Source organism: Chelonia mydas, chromosome 10, assembly GCF_015237465.2.
Source record: "Chelonia mydas isolate rCheMyd1 chromosome 10, rCheMyd1.pri.v2, whole genome shotgun sequence".
In the NCBI taxonomy this organism is placed as follows: domain Eukaryota; kingdom Metazoa; phylum Chordata; order Testudines; family Cheloniidae; genus Chelonia; species Chelonia mydas.
The window spans coordinates 68,957,381-68,982,956 of NC_051250.2; the positions used below are offsets into that span (position 1 = coordinate 68,957,381).

The following is a 25,576-nucleotide window of genomic DNA, read 5'->3' on the forward strand; positions in this document are numbered from 1 at the left end:
TTGCTATGCTGATCCTTTAGTGTAGGGAACGGTCATTTTTGCAGCAGCAAGATCACTGTTGCTTATCCTCATCCCGCCGAGATGGAGACAGAGTCAGTAATTATTCGTCTTACTGTGTGGCAATAGAAATCTTACTGCATTAGTAGAGGAGTTCTGTACTAGAAGGCCATGGTAACTGGCACAGAGGGCAAGAGTCAGTTCTGACAGTCTTTGTGGGGCCAGGAATCACTAAGCAAATGTGAGTTTAGTGTTCTCTCCAGTGGAGCGGCTCTGACCAGCAAAATTGACTCTTGCCCAGTGCTTGCTTCCCAATTACGAGACAAACACTGAATGGTCACGGAGATGCCATTTTAGCCCATAACTTTGTGCTGTCATTCACCGTCACCTACTCTCAGTCTAAACTTGGGCTTGTAGTACATTACTATTAACACCAGGTGGAGCTCTTAAAGCTTCCATTTGGAAGACCACATCTTGTTTTGCCAGTCTGACTAAATCACAGATTAAAGCCAGAAGGGACCATTATGAATCCCAAGATACTTGCTGCTCCTACTGGTCAGGCTAGTCAGAAATGTTGTTGCTTGTGAACCTGGAGTCTCCTCAATAAACAACCATACAGCCCAAGCCATCTGGCTGATGGGTCACTCCAGGAGAGACTGGAAGGCGGGGAGGTCATGTCTCTCTCCACAGAAGGTAAAGGCAGCATTTAGTGAGTCCAGAGTATACACCCATAGAGGTCAGGGTGATGCATGCTGGCAGGGCAGGGAGCAGCTTGTGTCCCAGCTACCAGCACTGTACTTCCACAGGAACTCGTGTGGACTTACCTTAGCGCGCTGTATCCTTGGCAAACACTGACGCAGCACAGCACTCTCTCCTGGTTGGCCTGGGTCTCTCCTAGGTACTTGCACACAATGTTGCCACCCAGGCTGAAGCCCACCACAACCAGCTGGGTCAGAGGGAAGGTCTTCTTGATGTAGTTAACCATGGCTCCAAATTCCCAGGTGCAACCTGTGAGAAAGGCCAAGTTCAAAGTAATGTTTTAAACTGAGTGCTAGACCCCTCTCCAGCTTTCAAGCAGCTACAGCAAGTATACTAGAAGTTTGTGTGCCTTCCAACACTGGTTTCAGAAGAGAAACTCTCCAGAGGGTAGAGGAATCCTGGTTACCTCAAGCTCAGTTATGCTGCTGGTCAGAGACTTCACTACTTCTTTAGAAGTAATGTGCAGGACTGTACCAGAGAGCAGCTGGGTGGAGCGTCCTTGCAACACACATGCTGGGGAACATACAATACTTTAGCACACTATCGTATGAGGGTGCAACTGTCCACCCAGATTCATGCCAAAGTGCAGGGCATGGAGGCCAACATGTCACTGTAGAAGTTTTCCCATAAACAGAAACAGCCCTAGATGCTACCCATAATGCAGGGGAACAGACTAACCACACTAGGAAACCTTTCAGCACAAAGGATCCCAAGGTCAGTTTCAGCTAGTACTGTGTTTGGAGTAGGGCATCTTGCTATACCCAGCAATTCAGAAATAGCAAGACTGAATTCATTTTGTACTTGATTAGATCTGAATGAAGGAAAGGATCATCTCCTTTCCTTCCACTGAAGATAGAGACGTCACTTAGAAGATGGAAGTTACAAGCTTGTCACATAACTAAAAATCTTATGGGACTATGACCAATAACTCTGGAGTTGTACCTAACGGAGCAGATAGATTGAGTTGGTTGTTCAATATCCCAACAAGATGGGACACAAAATGGTGCTTTGATAAGAGGTGTCCTACGTCTATCCCCCCAAAAGGTTTAATTTTCCTGAACTCAAGTGTATTTATCTAGAAGACGGAGCTCTCTTCGGACTCAAGCCTTAAGGTTTAGAACATTCTGTAGCAAGTGCTCGAGTGTAAGTTCTCAGACTCATGGGCTTTAAGGTAAAAAGGGACCATCATGATCATCTAGGCTGACCTCCTGCACATTGCAGGCCACAGAGCCTGACCCACCCACTCCTCTAATAAGCCCATAATATCTGGCTGAATGACTGAAGTCTTCAAATCTTAATTTAGAGATTTCAAGTTACAGAGATCCATTTACAGTAGAACCTCAGAGTTACGAACACCTCGGGAATGGAGGTTGTTCGTAACTCTGAACAAAATGTTATGGTTGTTCTTTCAAAAGTTTACAACTGAACATTGACTAAATACAGCTTTGAAACTTTACTATGCAGAAGAAAAATGTTGCTTTCCCCCTTTTTTCAGTAGTTTACATTTAAACACAATACTGTACTGTATTTGCCTTTATTTTTTTTTTTGGTCTCTGTCACTGCCTGATTGCGTACTGCCAGTTCCCAATGAGGCGTGTGGTTGACAGGTCAGTTCGTAATTCTGGTGTTCATAACTGAGGTTCTACTGTATTCTAGTTCAAACCAGCAACTGACCAAAACAGAAAAAACAACCTCAGGGTCTCTGCCAATCTGACCATGGAGGCAAATTCCTTCCCAACTCAAATATGGTGACCAGTTAGACCCTGAGCACATGGGCAAGACCCACCAGATACACACCTGGGAAAGAATTCTCTGTAGTAACTCAGGCGTCCTCCCGCTCTAGTGTCCCATCTCTGGCCATGGAGATATTTGCTAATAGTATTTATGGATGGGCCATAAGTCTTGTCCTATCCTACAGATCCAGGGATATTACTTCCCCATTTGCTAGTTGAACAGAAGAGCTTCCAGTTTTCAGGAACAGTATCCTTCAATGATTTGTGAAGAATGGCTGCTTTAGCACTGCCACCAGAGCATACATTCCCCTTTGGATTCAGACAGGAGAGTGCCCGCAGAGAGTAGCATTTGTGCTCAAGTTCACATATGCTGCTCTCCGGGAAGAATGACCTGTCTGCTGCAGTCTGGAGTGACTGTGACATCATCCTCAGCAGCTGGAGGAATCTTCAATACCAGATTAAAGAGTCTTTCAAATGCCACACTTTGATCACTAACCATCTGCCCATCCCCCACGGTCATGTCCAAATTCAAACTTCATTTAATTATTTCCAAATGGGGAGGGAGAGGCTGACTTCAACAAAGCTCAGACAACATGTGTTCTAGTCCCGATATATATATTCTACATTTGAGACACAGTCCTTTATTTAAGGTGAAGGCTGATCTCGTGATTAACACACAGGATTGGGAGTCAGGAGACCTGCGTTTTTGTTTTGGGCTCTGCTACTCACCTGCTGTGACCACAAGTGACGACCAATATAGGCTGGATAGCACACGTGTCTAAAACTCATTAATAATGTGTTATCTGCACCATATATACTAGTATGCATTAAGCACAGTAATACAGCAGTTATATAGCCTAAACTGGCCTATACCTTTACTATAATCCTGTTCACTTATGCTACATATCCCATAACACCTTGCATTAGCCAAAGCTTACTTTGGCTAAAGTAGATAGGAAAGCTGTCAGGATTAGGACAAAGGAGTATTTTACCATAGTAACAGGTAGGGAGTTATTCTCATAGGTCAGTATTGGAATATCCCAAAGGAAGAAGACAGAATGGAGGCTGTTCGTAACTGAAAAGTTTGTAACTCTGAACAAAACCTTATGGTTGTTCTTTCAAAAGTTTACAACTGAACAGTGACTTTATACAGCTGTGAAACTTTACTATGAAGAGTAAAAATGCTGCTTTCCTTTTATTTTTTTTTTAGTAGTTTATACTTAAACACAGAACTGTACTGTATTTGCTTTTTTTTTGTGTGTGTGTGTGTCTCAGCTGTTGCCAGATTGTGTACTTCGAGTTCCAAATGAGGTGTGTGGTTGACTGGTCAGTTCATAACTCTGAGGTTCTACTGTGTATGATTGTTCTACCCTGGTACAAACCTAGAAGATATCTTCATGGACCAGCACCTGACATTCTAGTATCCAAAACAAAGATACAGAAAGGAACAAAACAACAAGTTAAGGAACGGGGACAAACTGATGGGCTGAATTTTAATGACTTGTAAGGAAATATGTAACTTGTAAAATCATCCTATAAATACTACCAGCTGAAATGCATAACTTTGGGAGCACACCTTCTGCATAAGGTGAATGTGGCCTGAGACAGATTTCCAGAGACCATTTTCCTGTACTATATTATTATTGGCTTATAGCAATGAACTTGCCTGACATTTGTTATTTGGTTTCTTGCGTATATTTCATAACAAACCAAAGTGTCCTCAAACAATTTACTATACTATTTATCAACATTAAGCAAGTCACTTCATCTCTACCTCAGCTGCCCTATTTGTGAAATACAGCCTTTCCTTTCGCAAGCATTTTGAAAGGTGTGGCTGGAGAGTGCTAAGTATTGTTATGGGTGCCCTGTACATGGGGTGATCTCACGACAAGTACCTATGGAATGCAGAATCTGTTACAGCCTGCCTTCCCGATGCCGTTACAACAGTCACTTTTGGGTACCTGCAGTGCTGTAGCTGTGTTGGTCCCAGGGTATTAAAGAGACAAGGTAGGTGAGGTAATATCTTTCACTGGATCAACTGCTGTTGGTGAGAGAGAGAGACAAGCTTTCGAGCTTACATGGAGCTCTTCTTCAGGTCACTTCTGGGTATATTCAGATAGAAGTGAGCTGGGAGACATACAATGTGTTGTGCTGCCTGCCTTTGGTAGAGCAAACAGATGCCTAGATCTGTAGCTAGAATGGTAGTGGGAAGCCAGCATTTGGGCACTTTGCTTTAAGACTGGAATCCTTGGATAGAACCTAGAATGGGGTGTTTAGGTAAACTTGTGTTGCTCTATGGATATTCCCATCACGCCCTACTGGGATGTAGCCAGTGACCGAGACCGAGTTGATGGAGACCAAACAGCAGAAGAACTCCTCTCCCCATTTTCTGTCTCGTCCTCCTTCACACTTTCCTCTATTTTCCCCCTGTGACAGATACTCTTTATACTAGTCCTACATGCCCCATTTTGAATAGATTCACTCTGAGGCAGAGCCACAGCCTGTTAGACCTTTTAATTCTTTGCAGTTTCAGGGAAGGGACATAGCTGCATGGATCTCTCTGGCTAACAGGCTCAGCACTCAGGCTAGTATTTATCACGAGCTCCCAATCCCTGCTCTCGTGGTAGCACAACTGAGCTAGAGGATAGAGAAGCTCTAACAGGAAGAAATAGCAGTCCAGGGCCTACAGTAAAGTGCAGGGGTGAGCTGGCTCCTCTCCCGAATCACTGCCTAAGTGAGGCAACAGGCATTCTGCTAGCTAACGGGTGGGCATGCAAAGGCCCAGGATCCTTATTACGAATGAGACAGAAGCTGGTAAGAACCAACAGGTCTGCCTCACTTAAAGTGCATTAGAAACAGATTGTTGTGGGCTGCTCAGGATTTAAGAGAGTTTCACCTGCCTTCAGGGGGGTTTCGAGCAGCACCTCCATGTGCCCTTCTGAAACACCATTTGTTAGGGTTGTTTTTTAATCAAACAGCCAGTAATACTTAACAATTCTCAGCAGCTCCTCCTTGTACCTCTTAAAACTAGTGGAACATCTTCCTAGTTCTCCAGAGAAAGAAGGCCACTGCCAAAACCAGAATATATCAGCACATTGCATCCGTGGGCCAGGCAGTTAAAAACTGAAACCCAAACAACAAGAGGAACTGAAATCCAACACCGACTCAAGCCTCAAAATAAATGCCACACATCTGACCAATGTAAATTCAGTAGCTGCTGTGCTTAACTGAAGAACTCCTCACTGCTCTGGGGGCCACAGCACTATGGTTCTAACCCAAGGCCTGCCCTGCAACGCAAGTCCAAATAATTTTTATTTAAAATCCATTTATGCCAACTCTAAGGTCTCGTCTAATAATGCACTCTCCAGGGATGTGATTTCTAAAGCACACTAACATGGTGCACCATTCATTACACCACATAGACCCTGCTGGTGCACTTTTACATAGTGCTATTTGAAACTTTCAGTCCACACCAGCAGGGTCTACATGAACAAATTAATCCACAAACACATTAGTGTGCTTTGTAAATCACATTTTCATAGAGTGCTTCACCCCACCTTGTAGATAAGCCCTAATACTGCTCCACTCCAATCAGCATGGTCATTTCTGACACATTATCAGGTTAGTGTTTTGACTAGCTAAGTGTACTGTAGTGCTCAGAATTTGCTAGGATTTTTAAAGAACCTGCTATTTTCAACTTGGCAAGCTTTGGGGCTGTGTCTGGTTTTAGCAGATTTTGAAGACTTTGCAGTGTTAATATTCTTAATGAGCAGTTTCTCCTCAGGATGACAAATGCAGGGCTGCACTGGTTTCCTCTAGAAGAAGCTGGCAGTCAAAATAATTTCTGACAATTTGACTTGCGGGCTGCGAGCAACAGCTTCAGAAACTCGAAACTGAAGTAGCAACAGGTCAGGCCTGGTCTAGGGGATGAATAATTCAAAAGATCCCTGATTTAAGGTTATCCTTTTCCCAAAGGATATTTTAGCTGTCACTGAATTCCTACAAGGATGCTGGCCTATTTGGCTTGTATCAGAGGAAAGTCTGCATTCCTGAGTTTATTAGATTTGCCTGACTCACTGTTTTGCAGGGCACTCTTTAAATGAAGTTATTTTTCTGAATCATCATGAGGAAATACTGGGCATTCCTTGCCCTTTGCACGACTATAAGAAGAAGTAAAGAGCCACGTTTCTAGTGCTGCACTAGAGAATATCCCCTTGGGTCCGAGCTCAAACCCAGTGGAGTCAAGGCAAAGAGTGCCATTATCTTCAGTAAGCTTTGGATAACTCCTGGACTAGACTCCCTTTAAGGCTTCTCAGATTTGACACTAGCTGAAGATAGAACTGCATGTTTAAAGAATATGGCCTTGATTTGTAAGCCCCGCTAGGCAGAGTTGTAATGAGCCCATGTATATACACAATATACCAGCTATTTAAATGTTACGTGTTTACTATTTTCATTTCACTACATGTTCCTGCTATTAGCCACCATTCTGACCAATCCAGGCTCAGGAGGTATTCTTAGGCCTGAAATTAGAATTGGCCTGATCACAGCCAAGATTTTCAAGAGTGATTAGTGGCTGGGAGGAGGAAGACGACAGGACTTGCTCCCTTAAAGGGGCTTTATTTGCAGAGAGCAGGTGCTCAGCACTTATTGAAAGAAAGACTTAGGCCCTTGGAAGGACTCAAGTTGGGCTGCCAAAATTCAAGACACTCAAAGCCACTAGTCAGTTTTGAAAACCTTGGCCCACATGCAGACTCCTGGTGGGGTGTTTAGACACTGCAATACTCTAGGAAAACCTCAACCTCAATCCATACAGCACTGGTTTGACTGGTTCCCCAGGTGAAAGGTGAGGGAACTGAATTCTCTTAACAGCAGCTCCCAAGTACCTGTTACTCCCCAAAGTTAGTCTAGTTTTTCTATAGCATTTTCCATACTTTATGGCCTTGAAGATCTCTAAAGTTTAATACTGGTAATGCGGTATTACTAGCTCAGCAGGTAAGCAGCAGCCAGGAAGCTCAAGAATATTGCAGTTTATTTCTAATTTAAATAAAACAAAAACCACTCACGGACTAGAAGTCTGCATGCTAAATACCAACCTAAAATGAAATTCGATACAGGGGTTTTAGACAAACTGATAACCCTCCACTCTAGCACTATGTATGGAGCATCTCCATTCACTCCCACCATGCCAAATGTTCGCAATAAAAAGGGTACAAAAGAAAACTGAGGCAAGACAAGGAGCCCATGCCATACGAGCTAGGCCGAGGCAATGAATGTTACTGAATTGCCTGCACGGCATTCCTGGGTAACCAATCTTAGGAGATGCTTCCATTCTTGAGAGATCATGTTACAGATGAGCAACTAAGAATTAAAATAGCTGTACCTGTCTAAGCATGGGTTTGAACTACAATCAGCGATTGTAGCCCAGGATAGCTGGCACTTCAGCACTGGAGAGATGCTGATAAGCCCCGTGTTACCTTAGTGTGAGAAAGCTGAAACGTTTCCCCACACCCAAAATGCAGGCCCATGAAATTCAAGCCAGCATGGTACTGTCACTTATTCAGCAAGACACAAAATTACCTGAGCTTTCCTTGGCATTCACTTTTCATGCAGGGGCCAGTACCCTATTTCTTCCATCTTTCTTCCCAGGATGGGGATATACCAGGCTACACAAAGGCATCTGACCTTCCTAGGCAGCTCACCATGTTACATGACATTTTCCAAGACCTCTCAAGGAGAATGCCTTCCTAGGATAACCTGCTGTACCTTGAACATGAGATCCTGCACTCTTCTTCTCCCTTCAGCCACCTGTCTTTTAATATCTTTCCAGACCAGTTTAAGCAATTATGGCAGCCACAACTGCTCCTCAGTGTGTACTCTCTCTCCCCCTCAACTAAGAGAAGCCAGAACTAGTTTGCCTAACTTTGGGGACCCTCAGAAAACAATTAACTTCTAGAAAATGAGTTAGAAAAGCTGAGGAGTACTTACCATATGTGAACATGCGTGGAGAAGTGAGCTCAATATTTGGCAGAGCTCCCAGATGATTCAAGACAGCACATCTATAACCATTTTTCTGGGCGTAATCAACAAAGGTACGGATGTACTGCTTCTCACTGTGATTAGCGATTCCAGGGCAGATGACCATTGTGACATCCTCTGCACATTTAATAAATGGGAGAAAGACGACAAAGCTCAAGTACAGGTTGAAGTGACATTTACTCAAGCAGTTTTGAGGAGCATTCTATTTCAAGTCAATGGGAACGCTTTGACATAAGGACAGCTAGAACATGACTTTGCTACCAAGCAAATAAAACTGAAGTTCACCTAGTATGAGGTGGGGTAGCAAAACTGTAAGTGCAAACAAAATACAAACATGCAACTGTTGTTGAAAAGGGAGCTGCACAGAATTTCTTAAGAGACTTCATGAAAGTTTGCATCAGCAGTTCTACAGACAACTCCTAGAGAAGCAGTTCTCTAACCCCAAAGTGGGTCGCGACCCCACTTTAATAGGGTCGCCAGTGCTGCCTTAGACTTGTTGGGGCCCTGGGCTGAAACCAAAGCTCGAGCCCCATCACCCAGGGCTGAAGCCAAAGCCCAAGGGCTTCTGCCCTGGACAGCGGGGCTCAGGTTACAGGAAGTACTATTTCCTGCATATGTCAACATGGTGAGACATCCTTTGATTAGAGAAGTCTAGACTAGGCTGGCTTCTACAGCAGAAGTATTTATTCTACGATAACAACTGAACAAAACCTTCTCATCAACCCCAAGATTAAGTGACAAAAGCAATGTCAAACTGCTGGACTAAAGGTCTCTGCTTACTTTGAGGGAACCTACACTTACTAACTAGCTAAAAACCCTACCGTCAAAAAAATCCCCAAAGTGAACTTGGCTAGTCTGACATAGAACTCATGACCAACTATTGTCACCATTCGGCTTCTTTGTTCCATAGCTGGTCCGCTGAAAGATAATTAGGTTAAGGGCTTGATATGCTCTGACATGGACAAGCACATTGTTACATCTCCAGAAAGTCAGCTACTGCATTTTTGTGCTTTGTGTGTGAGCAAACAGTAATTGAGGTCCCAAGACACTGTCATGCAGCGCTAGTTAACAAGAGTGCTTTAGTTCTACATTATGCTCTCTGACAGCCTCTAGTTACTGCAAAGTTTTGTCTCCCATTAATTTCTCTCCAGTTCTACAAATGACCTGGACCAGAATGACAGTGATGGTCACTGTGCAGCATTCCACCACAAAGTGAGGATCCTGTTTGTTTCCGAAGAGAATCCCTTTGAATTGATTAGACAGAATAAACATCCTTTTCTGTGGGCCCAAATAGAGCCACAGGCTGCAAGTGAAGCCAGCTACTAAGAAGTAGAGTTCACATTGTTTCAATGAAATCCAAGTTCAACAGAATCATGCTGGTACCAGTGAGCTGAAAGGTCGAGTTCCTCCTGACAGCATAATGTTTAGTCAAATGAAGATGCTCATGATTTCTGATTCACTAGGGCAGTGGTTGCCTAACCTACAAATATAGTTACCCACTGATCTCTGGAATCACCTTCTTTTGTACCCTATACTTGTTTAAGTTCTCCTCTTTTGGAGATTCAATCTTGGGTCCAGGATGACTTTGGAAAACAGTTTTAAATTAAACTGCTGTATGATCAGATCCTCTCCTTTTAGAGTGCTGTAAATACAGAGATTCCCCTTTGCTCACTCTAGAGATAGCTGGGATCTGTACTGACTTTTTACCTGAACAACGTTATCTGGCTTGTGCAGTCACTAATGATGGTTCTTCAGGCCTGGCCTCTAAATAAGTGTTTCCACTTCATTGTGACTCAACAGTTCCCATAGCAGCAGCTAAAATGTTTTGGCTTGATCTGTGCACTTTAACTGTTTGGGATCTTTAGAAAAGGTTGACCCACAGCCAGGAAAGCCAACCCCCTTGACCCTTTGGGCAACTCCAAGCATATGTCATAGTATGGAGTTATTGCTAACTTATCCCATTTTATTTTCTGAAACTTCTTGTTATAGATACATATATATTAAAAAAGAAAGAGAAAAAGAGAGAGAGAGAGAGAGAGAGCGCGCGCGCGCACCCAAATTTAATTCCCTCCTATCCACATTAGGATGTAAGGCTCTACAATGCAAGCTGTCAATTTTAGAGTCATTAAATCTTGGGAATATAGAACACATCCTTTACTGCTCTAAGTGCAAGTCTGACAGTAATCTATGCATGGCCACCTCCCAAATTTAAACCACAGGCCATGAAGCATTGTTTTCACAAATATCTGTAACTGACATTTTACGGCCCCTGCTCTGAAGTTCAATATATAGGTACAGAGCAGTGCGGATTTTGTAAGCAATAGCCAATTTGGGGGGCTATGAGTCCTCATCTCCCCCACCCACTGAGTCAAAGTTAGCCCCCAATATTTCCAGGACAGCAATGTAATTTTTCCGAGTGTACTTCAACAAATATTTAGACAAGTCACTAATCAGACAGACTAAAACCCTGCATTCCAAAGGGGTTGTTTGACTAACCTCTAATGCAGTGTTCAGCCAGGGGCTCAAAGAGGTCAAAGGTTGCTGTTGCTCCATCTGACATTGTGAGGTACTTGCGAAGTCCATAAGGATGTGGTGATCTCACTCTCCCCATCTTCCCATAGAGAGCAGTCTGGATATGTCCACTCTTCCCCCAGATCATAGGTGGAATGTACCTGTGAGGAGAGAAGGTAAATTCAGTTTTGTAGTCTTGAGCTTTTAAGAGTCAATTTACAATCCTCTGACACACCAGAGACATTACCTCCATTACTTCCGCGGTTAGTAAAGCAAGGTTTGAATATATTTGCTACAATGATTGGCAGTGCTGTAATGAGCAGCTTTGTCAGCTCAGAGACAAAAGAAAAGGAAACGTTCTCTATACTGAAGTCTAGTTTGCACGGACAGCAGAAAGGTCAGGATCCAGAAGCTCCAGCACATGAAGGTTTTAGTGAGAGAAGTAGTGTACAAATGCTCTTTCAGAAACCAATCAGACCCTTGTGGTCTACTGGTGCCATAAAAATGGGGAAGGCCACCTTTCAGTGTAGATCAGGTTTTAAGTGGTACAAGTTGCTTAAACAGACTTTAAATTAGTCAACAGGCATGAAGCCAGTTAGAAATTTGGACTCATACAGACACTCACTGAGCATGAGCACAAGGCCACATAGCAAGTCAGTGCCAAGCCAGTTTTAGGACTCTGGGGTATGGCTCTCAGTCCCATGCCAGGTCCATTAGTATACCACATGCCTTTCTGGCAGGAAGTGGTGGCTCAGTGCTTGTACAGAACTCTGAAGAGCACAGTGCTAGATTAGTGGCAGGAATGTTACTGGGCCACTCTGCCTCTCCTGTCACTAGATAGGACTGAAAGGGGTGGGCGGGAACACACACACCCCAAAAAAGAAACGCCCAAAAACCCAGCACAACCCAACTTAATTGCAGGGAGCTAATAAGACATTTCCTGCCAAAAGAGGGAAGCACATCTGTACTAAGCTTATCAGGAGCGTGCTAGGGCTGGATGCCAGGGCAGATGGCCTTTTATCTCTGATTTACTGTTCCTCGAGAACCCAAGAGGAAAATGTGGAGGTTTGGGGGAGGGGCAGGAAGGGGATGGTTTTATCCCTTTTGCTCACACATTAACACAGCTGGCAAGAATTCAGAGTTAATGAGAGGCATAAAGCTGCACAGGCATGAAAGGTCAGACACCTCACTACTATGCAAGGGGGACAGATGCTCAGCGCATGTCTCAAAGGGATACAAACACAAATCATCCCTTAACATGAAATGCATGAATATGATTCATTAACTAGAAGGGGAAAAAATAGTCCCAGGGGACATAGGTCAGCACACATCCCAGTTAGGAGCCACATTCCTAAAGCAAGTTTAAAGAACAGCTGACAGTCTCCTGGGAATCCAGCTCTGTGATGTTTTCAGGAACTTTTGACATTTGCTTCCTCTTTTATTGCTCCAGACCATATGAAGCAAAGTTCCTGTTTTCTTGAGCAGAGGGTGGAGGCTTTGCCAAAAGCAACAGAAGAGCTTGGATTCCTCCATTCAACTTTGCTACGTATGCAGTAGGTAATAACTCATTAAAATGAGAATTAAAGCCTTTTATACCAATGCGCTCCTTCACAGCTGTGCCCCATCCTTTCCCCTCCCCTTTCACACCACAGTCCCTTCTGCACTTCAACACTGAGTGCCCCCCCAAAAAACTAAGTTTTTTGTAATTGATAAAATATAAACTGGATACATAAGGAAGACAGAGATGTTCCTATAACCCTGACTGCCTCGCTTGTAGCATCTTTAGATTGCCAGATCTAGTCTTCCTATGTCTGTACAGCCCATAGCTCACTAGGGGCACTACTGCAATAAAGTTATTACTACAAGAACATTTTGTGGACTCACTGAACATATAGATTAGACTCCCCTAACATGATTCTTTGGTGCCAAGACTTACATTATTGCAGACACAGGGATTTTACATACACGTAAAAAAAAACTTCATACAACCGTAACTAGAGTATTATTACTAATGCTTCAATATTAAAAACAAACAAAAGAATTAGTTACATTCAGTTAAGATTACCAAGTGCAATGCAACAGACATACTATCAAAAATATAATTCTTACAATTCCAAACATAGAAGGGGGTTGAACTCACAAGCTAAGACTAGACAATTCCAACACTGATCTTCACATTCAGTTTCACGCAGACTATTAAAGGAAGTCAGCTTTATCTCCTATTTAGTTACTACCTTACTAACAAAGAGACAGCACTGAAAGTACAAGTGGTTTCCTTGAGCAGTCTGGCTGTATTTTTATTCTGTTCTGACATATGATTAACTACCAAAAATCATATCAGGTTCTGTTCTGAAGTATGATTTTTGGCAGATAACCAGATCAGGCTGGCATTCTGAAGACCCTTGTGAACAGCTTGAAAGCATGCATGTGGGAGCGCAGCTTCTAAGCCAATGCTGCTGCCACCTGCAGGGCTTTCCCACAAAGGCAAGAGGAGCTGCTCTGGAGAAGTCATACAGAATAGGAGAATCAGCCAGAAAGGGGGGGGGGGGGGGGGGGGGAAGAGGAGGAGAGAGATAGAGGGAGGGAGAGTGAGTGAGTGGCTGGCCACGGGAGAGAAGGGGAAAAGCTGGAAAAGAAGCTTCTCCTCCATCATGTGGGGAGCAGTGAAAACTAGTAAGGAATAGCCCTGATTCTCTCTGCCCCCAACACCCTCCTCCCACCACAAAAAACCAGTCAAACTGATACCTTTGCTTACACAGACTGGAGCACTTGGACTCTCCTCCACTCACGCTAATCCTACGTGAATGGAACTAATTGCTCATGTGTATATGAGCAGCAAGCATCAGGACATGCACAACTAACTCTACCCCTACAAGTATTGATTAGAAATATAACAATTATTTTTAAATAGAAACATATGATTAGTGTTCACACATCTTCCTATTAATAGTACTGGATTGCAGAATAGTCTACAAGTGAGTCAGTTTAAAGGTCTCAAGCTTGAGGAACTGGCTAGAGGGCTCTGAAAAGCCTGATCTCAAATTATTTTTCGTTGAGACTAGGGTCATATTCAAATGCAAGACTAGTAGATTTACTCTAAAAGCTACTGCTCTAATTTTGGGAAGAAAATATATTACTCAGACATACAGATTTAATCCCTACTTTAAATGCAGATCTCAGCAGAACCTTAGCTCATATGGGCTATAGTCCCTCCATGGTACAGTGCCAGAAACATACAGAACATTTTAGTTTCTCACAAAATATATCCCTCCAATTTGTTGGGAGGGGGAGCAGCTCACATCTGTGCGACTGATAATACAGCTTAGCTCCCAGTAGCTGCAGTATGTAATCACTGCAATCGCACCCATTCACATTGTCCACGGGACAGGAGTATGAAGAGGGGAAAAGAGTATTTGAAGAAAGGGCTGATCAGATGGAGTTCATATCCCTCTCCACTGGAGAGCAGACCATCAGAGCTGATTTTATTCATTAAAAAATGAGATTACAGCTACTCTGAAAGTTTCTACAGGCCACAGTAATTCTGAAGCCCTATAAATTGTGGGAATATCTCTTCCACTTTACGATGTTGTAGAGAGTCCCCAAACCAACACAATAAAAAGCCTCATCTTCCTTGGGAAATGCCACCTCCTTTACAAATGTGGCAAGAAAGCTCTGCTTGAGCAGCACCTTAGAAGTACCCAAGGAAGAGAGAGACTGCTCCAACTCTCTCAACCATTAACTCTTTGAGACCAGCCTCCTGAGATGATCTGAAGGCACACAATATTCCTCCTACTCCTTATTGATCTAAACATTTTTCCAAACTATGTGTAAAAGCAGCACTGGAAATTAAATACAGCTATTTTAGTACTGCACATATACATCTACCCCCAAATGCTTTCGAGAGCTACACAGGCAATAGCAGAGACTTTGAAGGTAGAGGACAGACTGAGGGGGACCTGGAGTCTGTTTCCAAATATACATTCAAAAGTGCAGAAGTTAACCCCTTTTTAATCATGCAGGAGGACATAATCAATACATGGCAACTTTTCTTCATGCTGCTTTAACATCAGGGTGTGGTAATTTATGCTGCTGACTTTGTGCCAAGAGATAGGGGCCAATCTGGAACTCTGTTTGTGACTGATGTCAGAGTCAAACACGCAAACTGTAATCTAAAGCAGGAAACATCGAACTCTCCTCCAGGGCAGTCCTAGATATAAACAAGGACCTTGCACAGCTGCTCAGAGACAATGGGATGTCACAGTCTCTCTCTCAAGAGCTCAGATCCAGTTTGACATGTTTTGCGGTTCTCCTATGCTTACTGCCCTCACTTCATCCCCTCAGCACAGTGTTGGAAGATACATTTGAAGAACCCCAAAACAAAAAAGGAAGGCATTATACTGAGACACATTGTTCCTGCAAGTGTTAATTCCAAGAAGGCATAAAAATAGATTCCAACTGAAAAAAACGGTAGTTCTACCAAAAGCAAAACAAAGGACAGAAGCCTCAACTGCTTTGTTTACAAAAGAACTGTTACCTTGTACCACACAAATGATCCCTTAGGGTATTTTTGAGATTCTATCATCCAATTAGGAAGCTTTTAAGAGAAGCTATAAGACTACTAATTGCATATATTTTTTATCAGTCAGACATCTCTATACTAGGAGAGGTGCACTGGCTCTAGGTGACTGCCAGCAGCAGTGTACAGTATGCCAGCTACCCCAAGATTCTTCAGCAACTATGCACGTAAGAGCAGATCGAGACTTAAGTCTAGGACCATAGGTGGGGACAGAATCTGGGTAATGGGAACATGCTGGCCGAGAAAGATGGAAGTAAACAAAAATGTGTTTGAGTTTTATTGTACAGTCCCATTTTATAATGCCAGATTACTTGCTAAAACAAGAATGTGAAACTGCATTACTGAGATGGTAGTACACAAGCTGTATGCAATTCCATGGGCAGGGTATAGGCAGAGAGATGGATGAAAACCCTAAAAGTTATATTATGCAAGGCACAACCCATCGCTGATGAGACATGAGGACGAGTTCTTCCGGCACTGAAAAAGCTGACTATTTTCTCAAAATCATGATATTCTGCTTTTGTAAAAAGATCTCAAATTCTGTTATCTATATTCCACATTAGGAGGTACTTTATTTGGTATTTTTACTCATTTTCTGAGGTTGTAGTACTTATTTTGAGTTAGATATTTAAGCACTGAAGAACAGGGGCCTGGATGAAAGAGTCCAAAACCTTGGACTGGCACCAATTAGCAGCTATAGCCCAAGCCACTGGGATTTCACAGGATAAGGCCCCATACTATTATCAAAAGGGACAGGGACGTTTGGGAGAGAAGTTGTTACACTTCTATTCCAAGCAGGGGCAGAAAGTTGCTGCTGCCAGGAAAAGGAACTGGGTTCTCAATGGAACTACTTCCCACATCTTCATCAGCATTTTGTTCCCTTACAAATCTTGGCTTTCCACACTCCCACACCCAATAATACTGTTGGAAACCAGGCTCATTAGTCTAGCAGAGGCATGTGTTCAAAGACCTACATACTCCCATTTTCTCACAGCCCCACCCCAATGTTTACTTGGTTGTAACCGCTGATTGTAGAGGCCCAAGATATTCTGGGACAACATTTTATCCAAATAAGTTTTAATAGAAAGAGCAAAAATATAGCCATATGCTTGCTGGGCCTAACACTACTTACATTAAAGATTATTTTCAAGAGTTTAGGTACCAAGGACATAGCCTTAGAGTTGAGAAGTAAGTGGTTTATTTAACTTTAATATGGTTCATATATTACCTGTGAGAACTGGCATGTGCTTGTGGAACTAAACAAAGATATTGAGTTCCTGAAGAGACTAATGCACATCCTACTTCATGAGCATCTGACCCCTGGCTTTTTCTATGGCACTAAGAACAGTTCCCAAATAGAGCGATTCCAAGTCATCCTGCATTCTTGTCTGCAAGTGGAAATCCTTCTGCTTTACTCCTACCTGCCTCCCCATCAAAACTTGGGACGAATAAGGTCAGCATTAAGCAGCAAGCCACTCTACAATGGGATTATGTGTGTATGGGGGTGGGGTGGAGAGAAATCAAACAGCTAAGGCCTCTGGAGTAGTTTGTTGTTGTTTGGAAGAAAAAAAATGTTCCCTTGGCAACTACAGTTGCAGCGTCCAGTTGCTGACAGTCTGTTCAGTGCTGCCTTCTTAATTAGAAATCTAAGACAGCAGCAAGCTTCATTTTCACTTCTCCCCTTATTTACATGCAGCCCAGTTTACAGTTACTATCACATATCCAGTCATTCGGATGTAACAGCTTCGGTGACCCTGTAGTGCCACAGCACAATATCCTGCCTGGAGGGGGTGCGCCAGGACACCATTCTAGGTGCCCATCAGTGTCTGTGGAGCTTAAGATTTCAAATTTTATTTTAGGTTCACAGTCCATTCCTTCTCCCCACCTATGCTTTGCTTCCAGCCTCTGATCCTGTCACCCTAGATCATTGCTGTCAATTTGGAACTATTCCTCTGAGGATTGATACTGCTGCCTTCAGATTAGAAATTATTATGTAAACACGGATCGTAAGAGGGTTGACTCCAGAATGGCACTTGGTTTCACAGCTCCAGTTGAGTTTTACACTTCAACCTGCACAGCCACAAACCCTGAGGTAGTTTACACCGGTACACACTGAATGTGCACGTTTAGCAATCTTATGCTTCAACAGAAAGGATTAAGTAAAAGGATGCAGCACAGGGATCCCAGAGATTGTGCATGTATGTTCACAGGCTGCCTACGTGCGCCCTACGTCTCCATTTGAAATTCATGCCCACTTCATTCAGAACAACATTTGAGGTTCTGAAAAATCCTATTCATGCACCACGGAGTCCAGGAAGCAGAACTTGCTCTCTGCATAGTGATTTATTCTATTTCACTCAAGCTCTCAGAGGCGAGCAAGCAGAGAGCCTTTTTAGGCATGTTACCTTAATGTAGCATGCAAAATGCTCAGCTTTTCAGAAGACCCATTAAGTGGCTGAGCAGAGCTGAATTTAGAAATATAACGCTGCGTTGCTTAGGGCAAGGACATCTTAGCATTAGTCATGTGTTTACACTTCTGTTGTTAGAAGTTATAAGCAGTCACTAGCCTTGAATGACCAGGCTACCCAGAATAGTACTTTGATGCCAAGATTAGGTTCCTTCTGCTGGAAATGCAGACCGCTAGCCTAGGAACACATGAGGAGCTATCTGCAGTTTAAATAACTTGCTTTGGACTCCTTTACAGTCCAACAGCCACTATATCAAGGTAACATTACGAGAATAGGTAAAAACGCAATCGTACCCAGCCTTCATTTTAATCATCTCCTACCAAAGCCTCAGCACTTTACTCAATGGATTTTCCCCACTTATTCAGATAGCCTTGTCAAAAGAGACTGGGGGGGTGGCGGGAAGGTCTTAGATTCTGTAAATATCCAAGCCCCAGCAGGACCAAGGAGATTCTGATCAAAATGAGCAGCTCAGTAGAAGTTTATTTTAAAAAATGCATGGAATTTAATCGACATAAACCAGATTTAATGTCTCAGCTGTAACTAGACTAAATAAATTAATTAAAGCAGCTAAAAAAACAGTTTCACACACCAGAAGCCAACAAGGAGAGAGATTTACAAACACAAAAAAGTCAATCTTCTGAGATAGCAAATTGGCAAGCTTGTAACCAAATATAAATAAAAACGCCTATGGGGGGAAAGAAGACACTTCTAGAGGTATTTCACAACACCTGGGTTCCTTGATGAAGGGTAGCTGCAAACTTATGCTAGTTCCATCACAATCCTCTTCCCATTATTCACCTCTAACCCACTGTAACTAAAACTGCTCTTGCAGCTTGGTCACTCCAAAGAGGTCAGAGCAGTTGCCAGCCATCAGGGTCTGCAACAAATTCAATAAAGCTAGTAAATGATGGGCAAGTTCTGTGCTCAAAAACAAGCTACCACCCTGGCACAAGCAGGAGTGAAAGATCTTCTCAGATACTGGGAGTCCAGGCTGCTGAGCAACCGTTTACTGGTTTTCAAAACATCCTGAGGGACATTAGTGCTGAATTTGTAGTTACTGGTGCATTTTTACTCCACTGTCAGGGGACTATGTGCACAAAGTCCCCCTCACAAAATCAAAGCCACAAAAGCTGGTGGCCAAGAAAAGAGGAAATGCCTAAGGAGGCTAGTACCATCTTGGAGAAAGTGAAGAGACCCTAAAGGTTTAGCTTCCTCTTGATATGAAAGAAGACGAATTCTATAATCTGGGTATAGAAACAAAGATCTAACATTAGGTAACATCTCTCAAAATCCAGAAGTTGGATGCTTCAGTGGAAAAGGAGAAAAATCCTCTTACAGTGAAACAAGGGCAAAAAAACCTGGATTTAATTTCAAAAGCTTATAAATTTATCCATAAAAACAGGGACAGCGATACTTCGTATTCTTCATCCCCAGATCTCAAAGTGCTTTACAAAAAAAGGCATGTAAAAGAGTTACGAACTACTGTAAGTTATATTGCCTCATGTCACAGGCTGGAATAACTGGAAAATCAATCCAGAGCCTCCAACCAATATGCAGTAAGGTTACAACAGGGTGCAAGAGACAAACTACTTTTTTGTCCTAGTCAGAGAAATTGTGGGGTAAATTATTTATATACATTACAGATTAACCTAACTAGTGAGTGGAATGTAGTTAAAGACAGGAATGCATTGAGGGAAAGCAACTTGTTTTTCCTCTTTCTTGGTGTGATCAACTAGGAGTCAAATCTTTAAATGAACCCTAGCAAAGCTGGAGCATCTTTATGCAGGGGTGTTGGTTGGGTTTTTTTTTTTTTAATCTTCTAAGCTACCAGCTATGAAGATAAGAAATATCTTTACATTGATAAATAGGGTAGGAATTTCTTCCTTTTGGAAATCCCTTCTAACTCTTTAGTAGTACGTTATTACAATAACCACAAATTCTTACCTACTGAAGTTTTCAAGTTAAGCCAATTATGGACTTACACTATAGACCAAATAGACAGGGTCTTAATTTGAATGGCAAGCTCTGTGGAGCAGGAGCTGTTTTACCGACTTGGTACAGAGCAGAGTACAACACATTCTGACTGAGGCCTTGAGTGCTACTGCAACACAAACATGCCAACCGCGGCCACCAAATACGGTCTGCTCTGTGGAACAAATGTTTACAAATGGTAACATATCAGAGCTATAAGAATCCAGTCAAAAGTTCACTTGGCTCTCCATTTTTTAGATAGGCCTTCATTAAAACAGCTGAAGGCTTATTGTGAAGAATTATGCTGTCTGCTTCTCTTAATGGCTTTTTTTTAAAAAAAAAAACCTTGGGAACCAATCACGACAGTACTGTGGTGAAAGTCTATGTAGGACTGCCAAGGACAGTCCTGTGGGTACACATCTTTATTTATAGAATTGGTGTGACCTTCAGCTTTTACTGTTAGTAACACAGGACAAATGATAAAGAAGTGTCCATGCTATGCACTGTGGTTTATCACCACTGCTGCAGGAGGATACGTTGACAGTGACAGCTAGCCAAGAATTATGTTCCTAAAGTGCCAGCATCCCCACCCTCTGCAAGAGACAGAAATAGCCTACCCGATTTCAGCTCTATTCTGTACAACACTGTAAGAAATAGTAAGTCATCACAGGAAATATTTGCAAACTCAACCCAGCTGGACAGAAACACCTTTAATAGTACAGCATGAGTATCGAGTACAGGAAAAAGACAGCCAGAGTTTTGTTTAATATGGAGGATCAGATAGTTGTTGAAGGACAGTATTCTGTACAGCAAAGAGCTACAACAGAAAGCTGCTCCCACAAAACCTCAACGTGCAACCAAAACAGAAGGGCACGTGCCCAGGCAGATGCTTTTAAAGCCCATTAGAACTGAGCAGCACATGAAGGAAATAGGTCCTGCATGGCGTGATGCAGAGAAACATGGGCTAGAGATCAGACCTACATAGTTTTGTTAGATTCCTTGCCTTCCCTCTAGAGCAGGCAAAATGGGTACACTTGCAGAGAGGCTTGTTAGACACGACCCATTAGAATTCATTCAGGAGTCCATACTAGTGGGCCCATCATGGTAAGTCCTACCTGGTAGGAGACCCAGTTTTAATACTGTAGCTCCCTCCAACACAGTTAACATGATATGTGGTGTTCCAGTGGGAACAAGAACTAAGATTTCCCAAACAGTACTACAGAGTCCAAGGAGATGACAAAGGCGCCTTTTAGCTTCTCCATAATGCAGCCCCAGTATAAACCAAAGGAAAAGAAATACCCTGAAAGCAGCTTCTCAGTCTCCAGCCTAAACAAACTTCTGCAGGGTAGGGTAGCATGTCTCTCCGCTGTATCAAGGAATGTTGGCAATCTTGTGTACTGATCAAGAATACTGTAGCATTTCAATAGGCTGTTTACAGTTTTATTTCTCCTTTTGTAAGGAAGGATAGAGACACTAGAACTAAAGAAGTCTATGCTGGCACCCACACAGTTTCTGAAACCTCCGAGCCAACACTCAAACTTTCACTTATGACTACTGGCGTAAGACCGGAGCAGCCAAATTTGAATCCAAGTCCAAAAGGTACTAAGTGTCGAACTAATGAGTTCAGGGTGGTTTACCACAGACCATTGTTCTGGCTCATCTGAAATGACCTCCCTGTTATGATCAAGTCTGCTACAGATTACTAATACCCTGACCAATGACAGACATCCAAGGCAGCACATTATAACTTCTTCCAGTAGATGCCCTATAAATATCCTTTATGAAACTTTACACCACCCACAGACACTAATGTAGTTCAATAACTGAACACTACAAATCAAAGCTGACAAGAAAGCAAGTCTGGGATTGATGGTTACCTACTATAATAACTGACTTATATGCCCTGTCACTGATAGATACATGGTGTTAAACTGATAACTAGCCTGAACTGGATGAGTGCATGCACATCCTGTTATATAAACACCATTAGGATTTGTGAGCCTATTTTCAGCACCATACGCTTTGTGTTTGTATAATGGAAACCCAACCCCATATCTCAGTGACTGAGGCAGTAAACAGTCCCTCTGGGAGAGCAAGAGGAAAATATTTGTTAGAAACGGACATGATTTGGTATTAATAGAACCAATACCAACAAATCAGTTTCCAGATTAAGTTCTGGTGGCTTCTTTCTGCTGATACAAACTAACACGGCTACCGCTCTGAAACCTGTGGACCGAAGATTACAGTTTTCAGAGTATGCTACTTTTCGGGTGTTCTGCAATCTACTTTTCTAAAGCAGCTCAAACAAAGCACACAAAACTATTTTATTTTTATTTGGAAGTGTCAGCGTTCAGACTCTCATGCATTTAAAAGTGGACATTCAGCAACAGAAAAGCTTATATCTATAGAGATACTTTGTACTTCGTGTGCTGTACATTTCAACTGAGGAGCATAGTGCTTTACAAACACTAACCCTTACATTACTTGGAGGTGTTACTATATGCATTTACAGACGAGTAAGGAAGCAACAGAGTTAAGTGCTCTGCTCCAGGTTACAGCAAGTCTGCTACAGGGTCAAGACTAGAACCCAGCCGTCCTGTCTGCCAACTCCCATGCTGTAGCTAAGAGGCTACACTTCCCATTCTTTCAGGGTGGGGCTGGAGGGAGAAGTGGTCCAAGTTTAGGATTTTTGGGCTTTCTCCCACGAAGACTGATCTTGGAAACTTTATAGTCATTACCACTTTGAGAATTCTTTCCCAGGTGTCTGGCTGGTGGGTCTTGCCCAAATGCTCAGGGTCTAACTGACTGCCATATTTGGGGCCAGGAAGGAATTTTCCCTTGGGTCAAATTGACAGAGACCCGGGGCAGAGAAGAGTTTGCCTTCCTCTATAGCATGGCACACAGGTCACTTGCAGATTTAAACTCGTGTAAATGGTGGATTCTCTGTAACTTGAAGTCTTTAAATCATGATTTGAGGACTTCAGTAACTCAGCCAGAAGTTAGGTGTCTATTACAGGAGTGGGTATGTGAGGTTCTGTAACCACCAATGTGCAGGAGGTCAGACTAGATGATCATGATGGTTCCTTCTGACCTTAAAGTCTATAAGCTTGCTTCCTATTCACTACCTAGGTAGAGGAGAAGCTTAAAGATTATTCAGTCTCCCTGGAATGATTCAAAAAGTCCTGTCTTAAACCCAAAGGCTTCAGAGCCCTTAAATATTTAGCAACAGATTTCCTGCATCAGCTCAGCTGGACTGTTGCATATCTGGAGTCTTAGCTATCGGATACAACAGCCAAAATGAAAGCTATTTGGGGAGCGTCATACTTATATTAGCCTTCCTGTGAAAAAAGCCACAGCAGACAGTAAAAATCTAATCTGTGGAAGCTGTCTACAGAGACAGGAAGCACTTGCATTGCAAAAGGGGTTTCCTCAGCTATGCTGCATCCTCAGTTTTTTGTTTTTTAAGTACAGTTTTATATAAACACAGTGTATTTCATAAGCTATATCCCCAAAAGCTTTAGCACTGGGGGCAAAGGAGAAGTGTTCCAAGCCAAACTGATGAAGTGGAGTATCACGGTAGACTTCTGGAGAACACAAGCTGCTGAATGAAAGTATGGTACCAAGCATATGGAAGATTGGAAAGTCAGTGCTAGATGACCATAGGGAGAGGGGAGTGGAGAGAAAAGGCCTGTGTTCTAATCTCTCACAAATCCACAGTAGATTATTTATTAGCGTCCCGCTTTACCATCAGATTAGTTCACATGTCTCTGAGGCTGCCAAATTATAACTTCTCTTTTAATTAATTTGTCAACTGTTTGTGTTAGGTAAAACACTAAGTGTTTGCTATCTTTTCTTTGACCACTGTTGGAGAATGGAGGGAGGAGAAGAGCATAAGACAACGTGATATTTGCTCCTTTCAGGAGGAGGAAGCAGTCAAAAGGACAAAGTATGACAGTGCGAAATAGTATTCTGGTGCCAGGCAGCATGACTAGGATATAAAATTACTACATAGGCAAAGAATAAAAAATCCTAGGCTGTATTCCTGGGTGTGCTTTCAGTGTGTATTAAAAGGCTTTTTACAGAGTCATTTGCCTAAACCTGGCAAAATGAAACATGTTTGCAGTTTTAAATCCTTGATGAGAGGTCTTGGGAGGGAGGAGGGGAGGTCTGGGAAGGAAATAAATCTCCTGTGGTTATCAATCTCACCTCCAAGAAACCAGAGAATGGATATACTGGCACAGCAAGAAAACCCACACTACCAAAAAACATAGCCCAGAAAAGGCACAATGAACACAAGATGTGCTTGTTTAGGTGAGAGTGAGCCAACAGAACAAGTTATAGTTATAAAGGAAAAAGAGGGACAGCAGGTTGCTAACTTAACTGACCTGAACTTGTTTGGAAGCTGGTGACAAAAGACAGGTGCAAATTTTGGTCATCCCAGAGCACTGGAGGGAATGACAGTCACTAATCAGGATACAGGAGTCTCAAAGCAAGATACACTACTCCTTAAATTATGAGTGTTAAGAGCCTGCTGCTACCACAATATCGGTTACAAGGTATTTCCATTTGATGAACAAGACAGAGCCAGACAACGAAAACAGTGGAATGGTGGATAGAGGGCCGATGGCGATTTTAGCAATGCACCACATCTAATTCTTTTCCATTGTCTGGGTCCGAAGAGAGTCCACAAGAGATTAGTGGAGAGCTTGTAGCTAACTGTTATTTGGGGATCCTGTTACAAGCACCACTGGCATCTACCAGTCTCAGGTATCTAACTGGCAACAGGCTCAGGCAGCTATACTATCTGAAGCTCCTCACTAATTCACTAAACACCAGCTGGACTACTGAAGGAAGGTGCTAGGTTTACATCCCAGTTTGTGGTTCATGGAATAAGACTGTCAAGAAAAAAAAAAAATAGAATCTAAGAGGAACACTACAGGATTACATTTAGTAAGGCATGAACATGAGTAGCATGTCTGATGAATACACTCTGGACTCAGGTTTCTATCAGAGTTGGATTAGCCACAGCCAAGTTTCTAAAATCAGATCCAGTAGCTTCATATATGAAGTGTACAGACGCTTTCTGTTGATGAGTGTAACTAAAGATTTTTAAAATATAAGTGCAGCTGAAGGCTGTGAAGCTGGGACTAAACCAAACCCTTAGAAATCATTTCAGGCATTTCCTACAGTTTTAAGAGAAAGCAACCAAGTTATTCTCGCATTTCTACCGAGGTGCATTCCCTTTCCTGAAAGCTCCCTACTGCCAGTCGCTCACTCACTTTAATAATACCTGTTAACAGGACACTACTTTTCCAACATGTACACTGAATTTGAAGTTACGGATGTCTGGAAGCCAAAGGGTGATCTTCAGTTCACTGCTATAGAGAAATAGCTGCACCAGTGGGGGATTTAACAGAAGGTGAGTACAGACACTAAAAGAGGAGAAATTGTGGCACTTACTTTGCATTCATGTTTGAAGAAAAAAAGAAAGCTGCATAATCAGCTTCCCTTACACTCTAAAA

General features: G+C 42.6%; 1 protein-coding gene across 3 annotated transcripts in view; it reads right to left on the reverse strand.

The window, feature by feature from the left end:
* Window positions 1–25,576, reverse strand: part of ABHD2 (abhydrolase domain containing 2, acylglycerol lipase) — an 87,272-nt gene that overhangs the window by 45,009 nt on the left and 16,687 nt on the right. For all 3 annotated transcript variants that reach the window (XM_037911537.2, XM_007060352.4, XM_043524541.1), the window contains exons 4-6: window positions 11,025–11,200; window positions 8,478–8,645; window positions 822–1,005 (exon numbers count right to left, since the gene is read on the reverse strand). In XM_037911537.2, coding sequence (XP_037767465.1) covers window positions 822–1,005; window positions 8,478–8,645; window positions 11,025–11,200 — 528 coding nt within the window. The remainder of the gene's footprint in view (window positions 1–821; window positions 1,006–8,477; window positions 8,646–11,024; window positions 11,201–25,576) is intronic.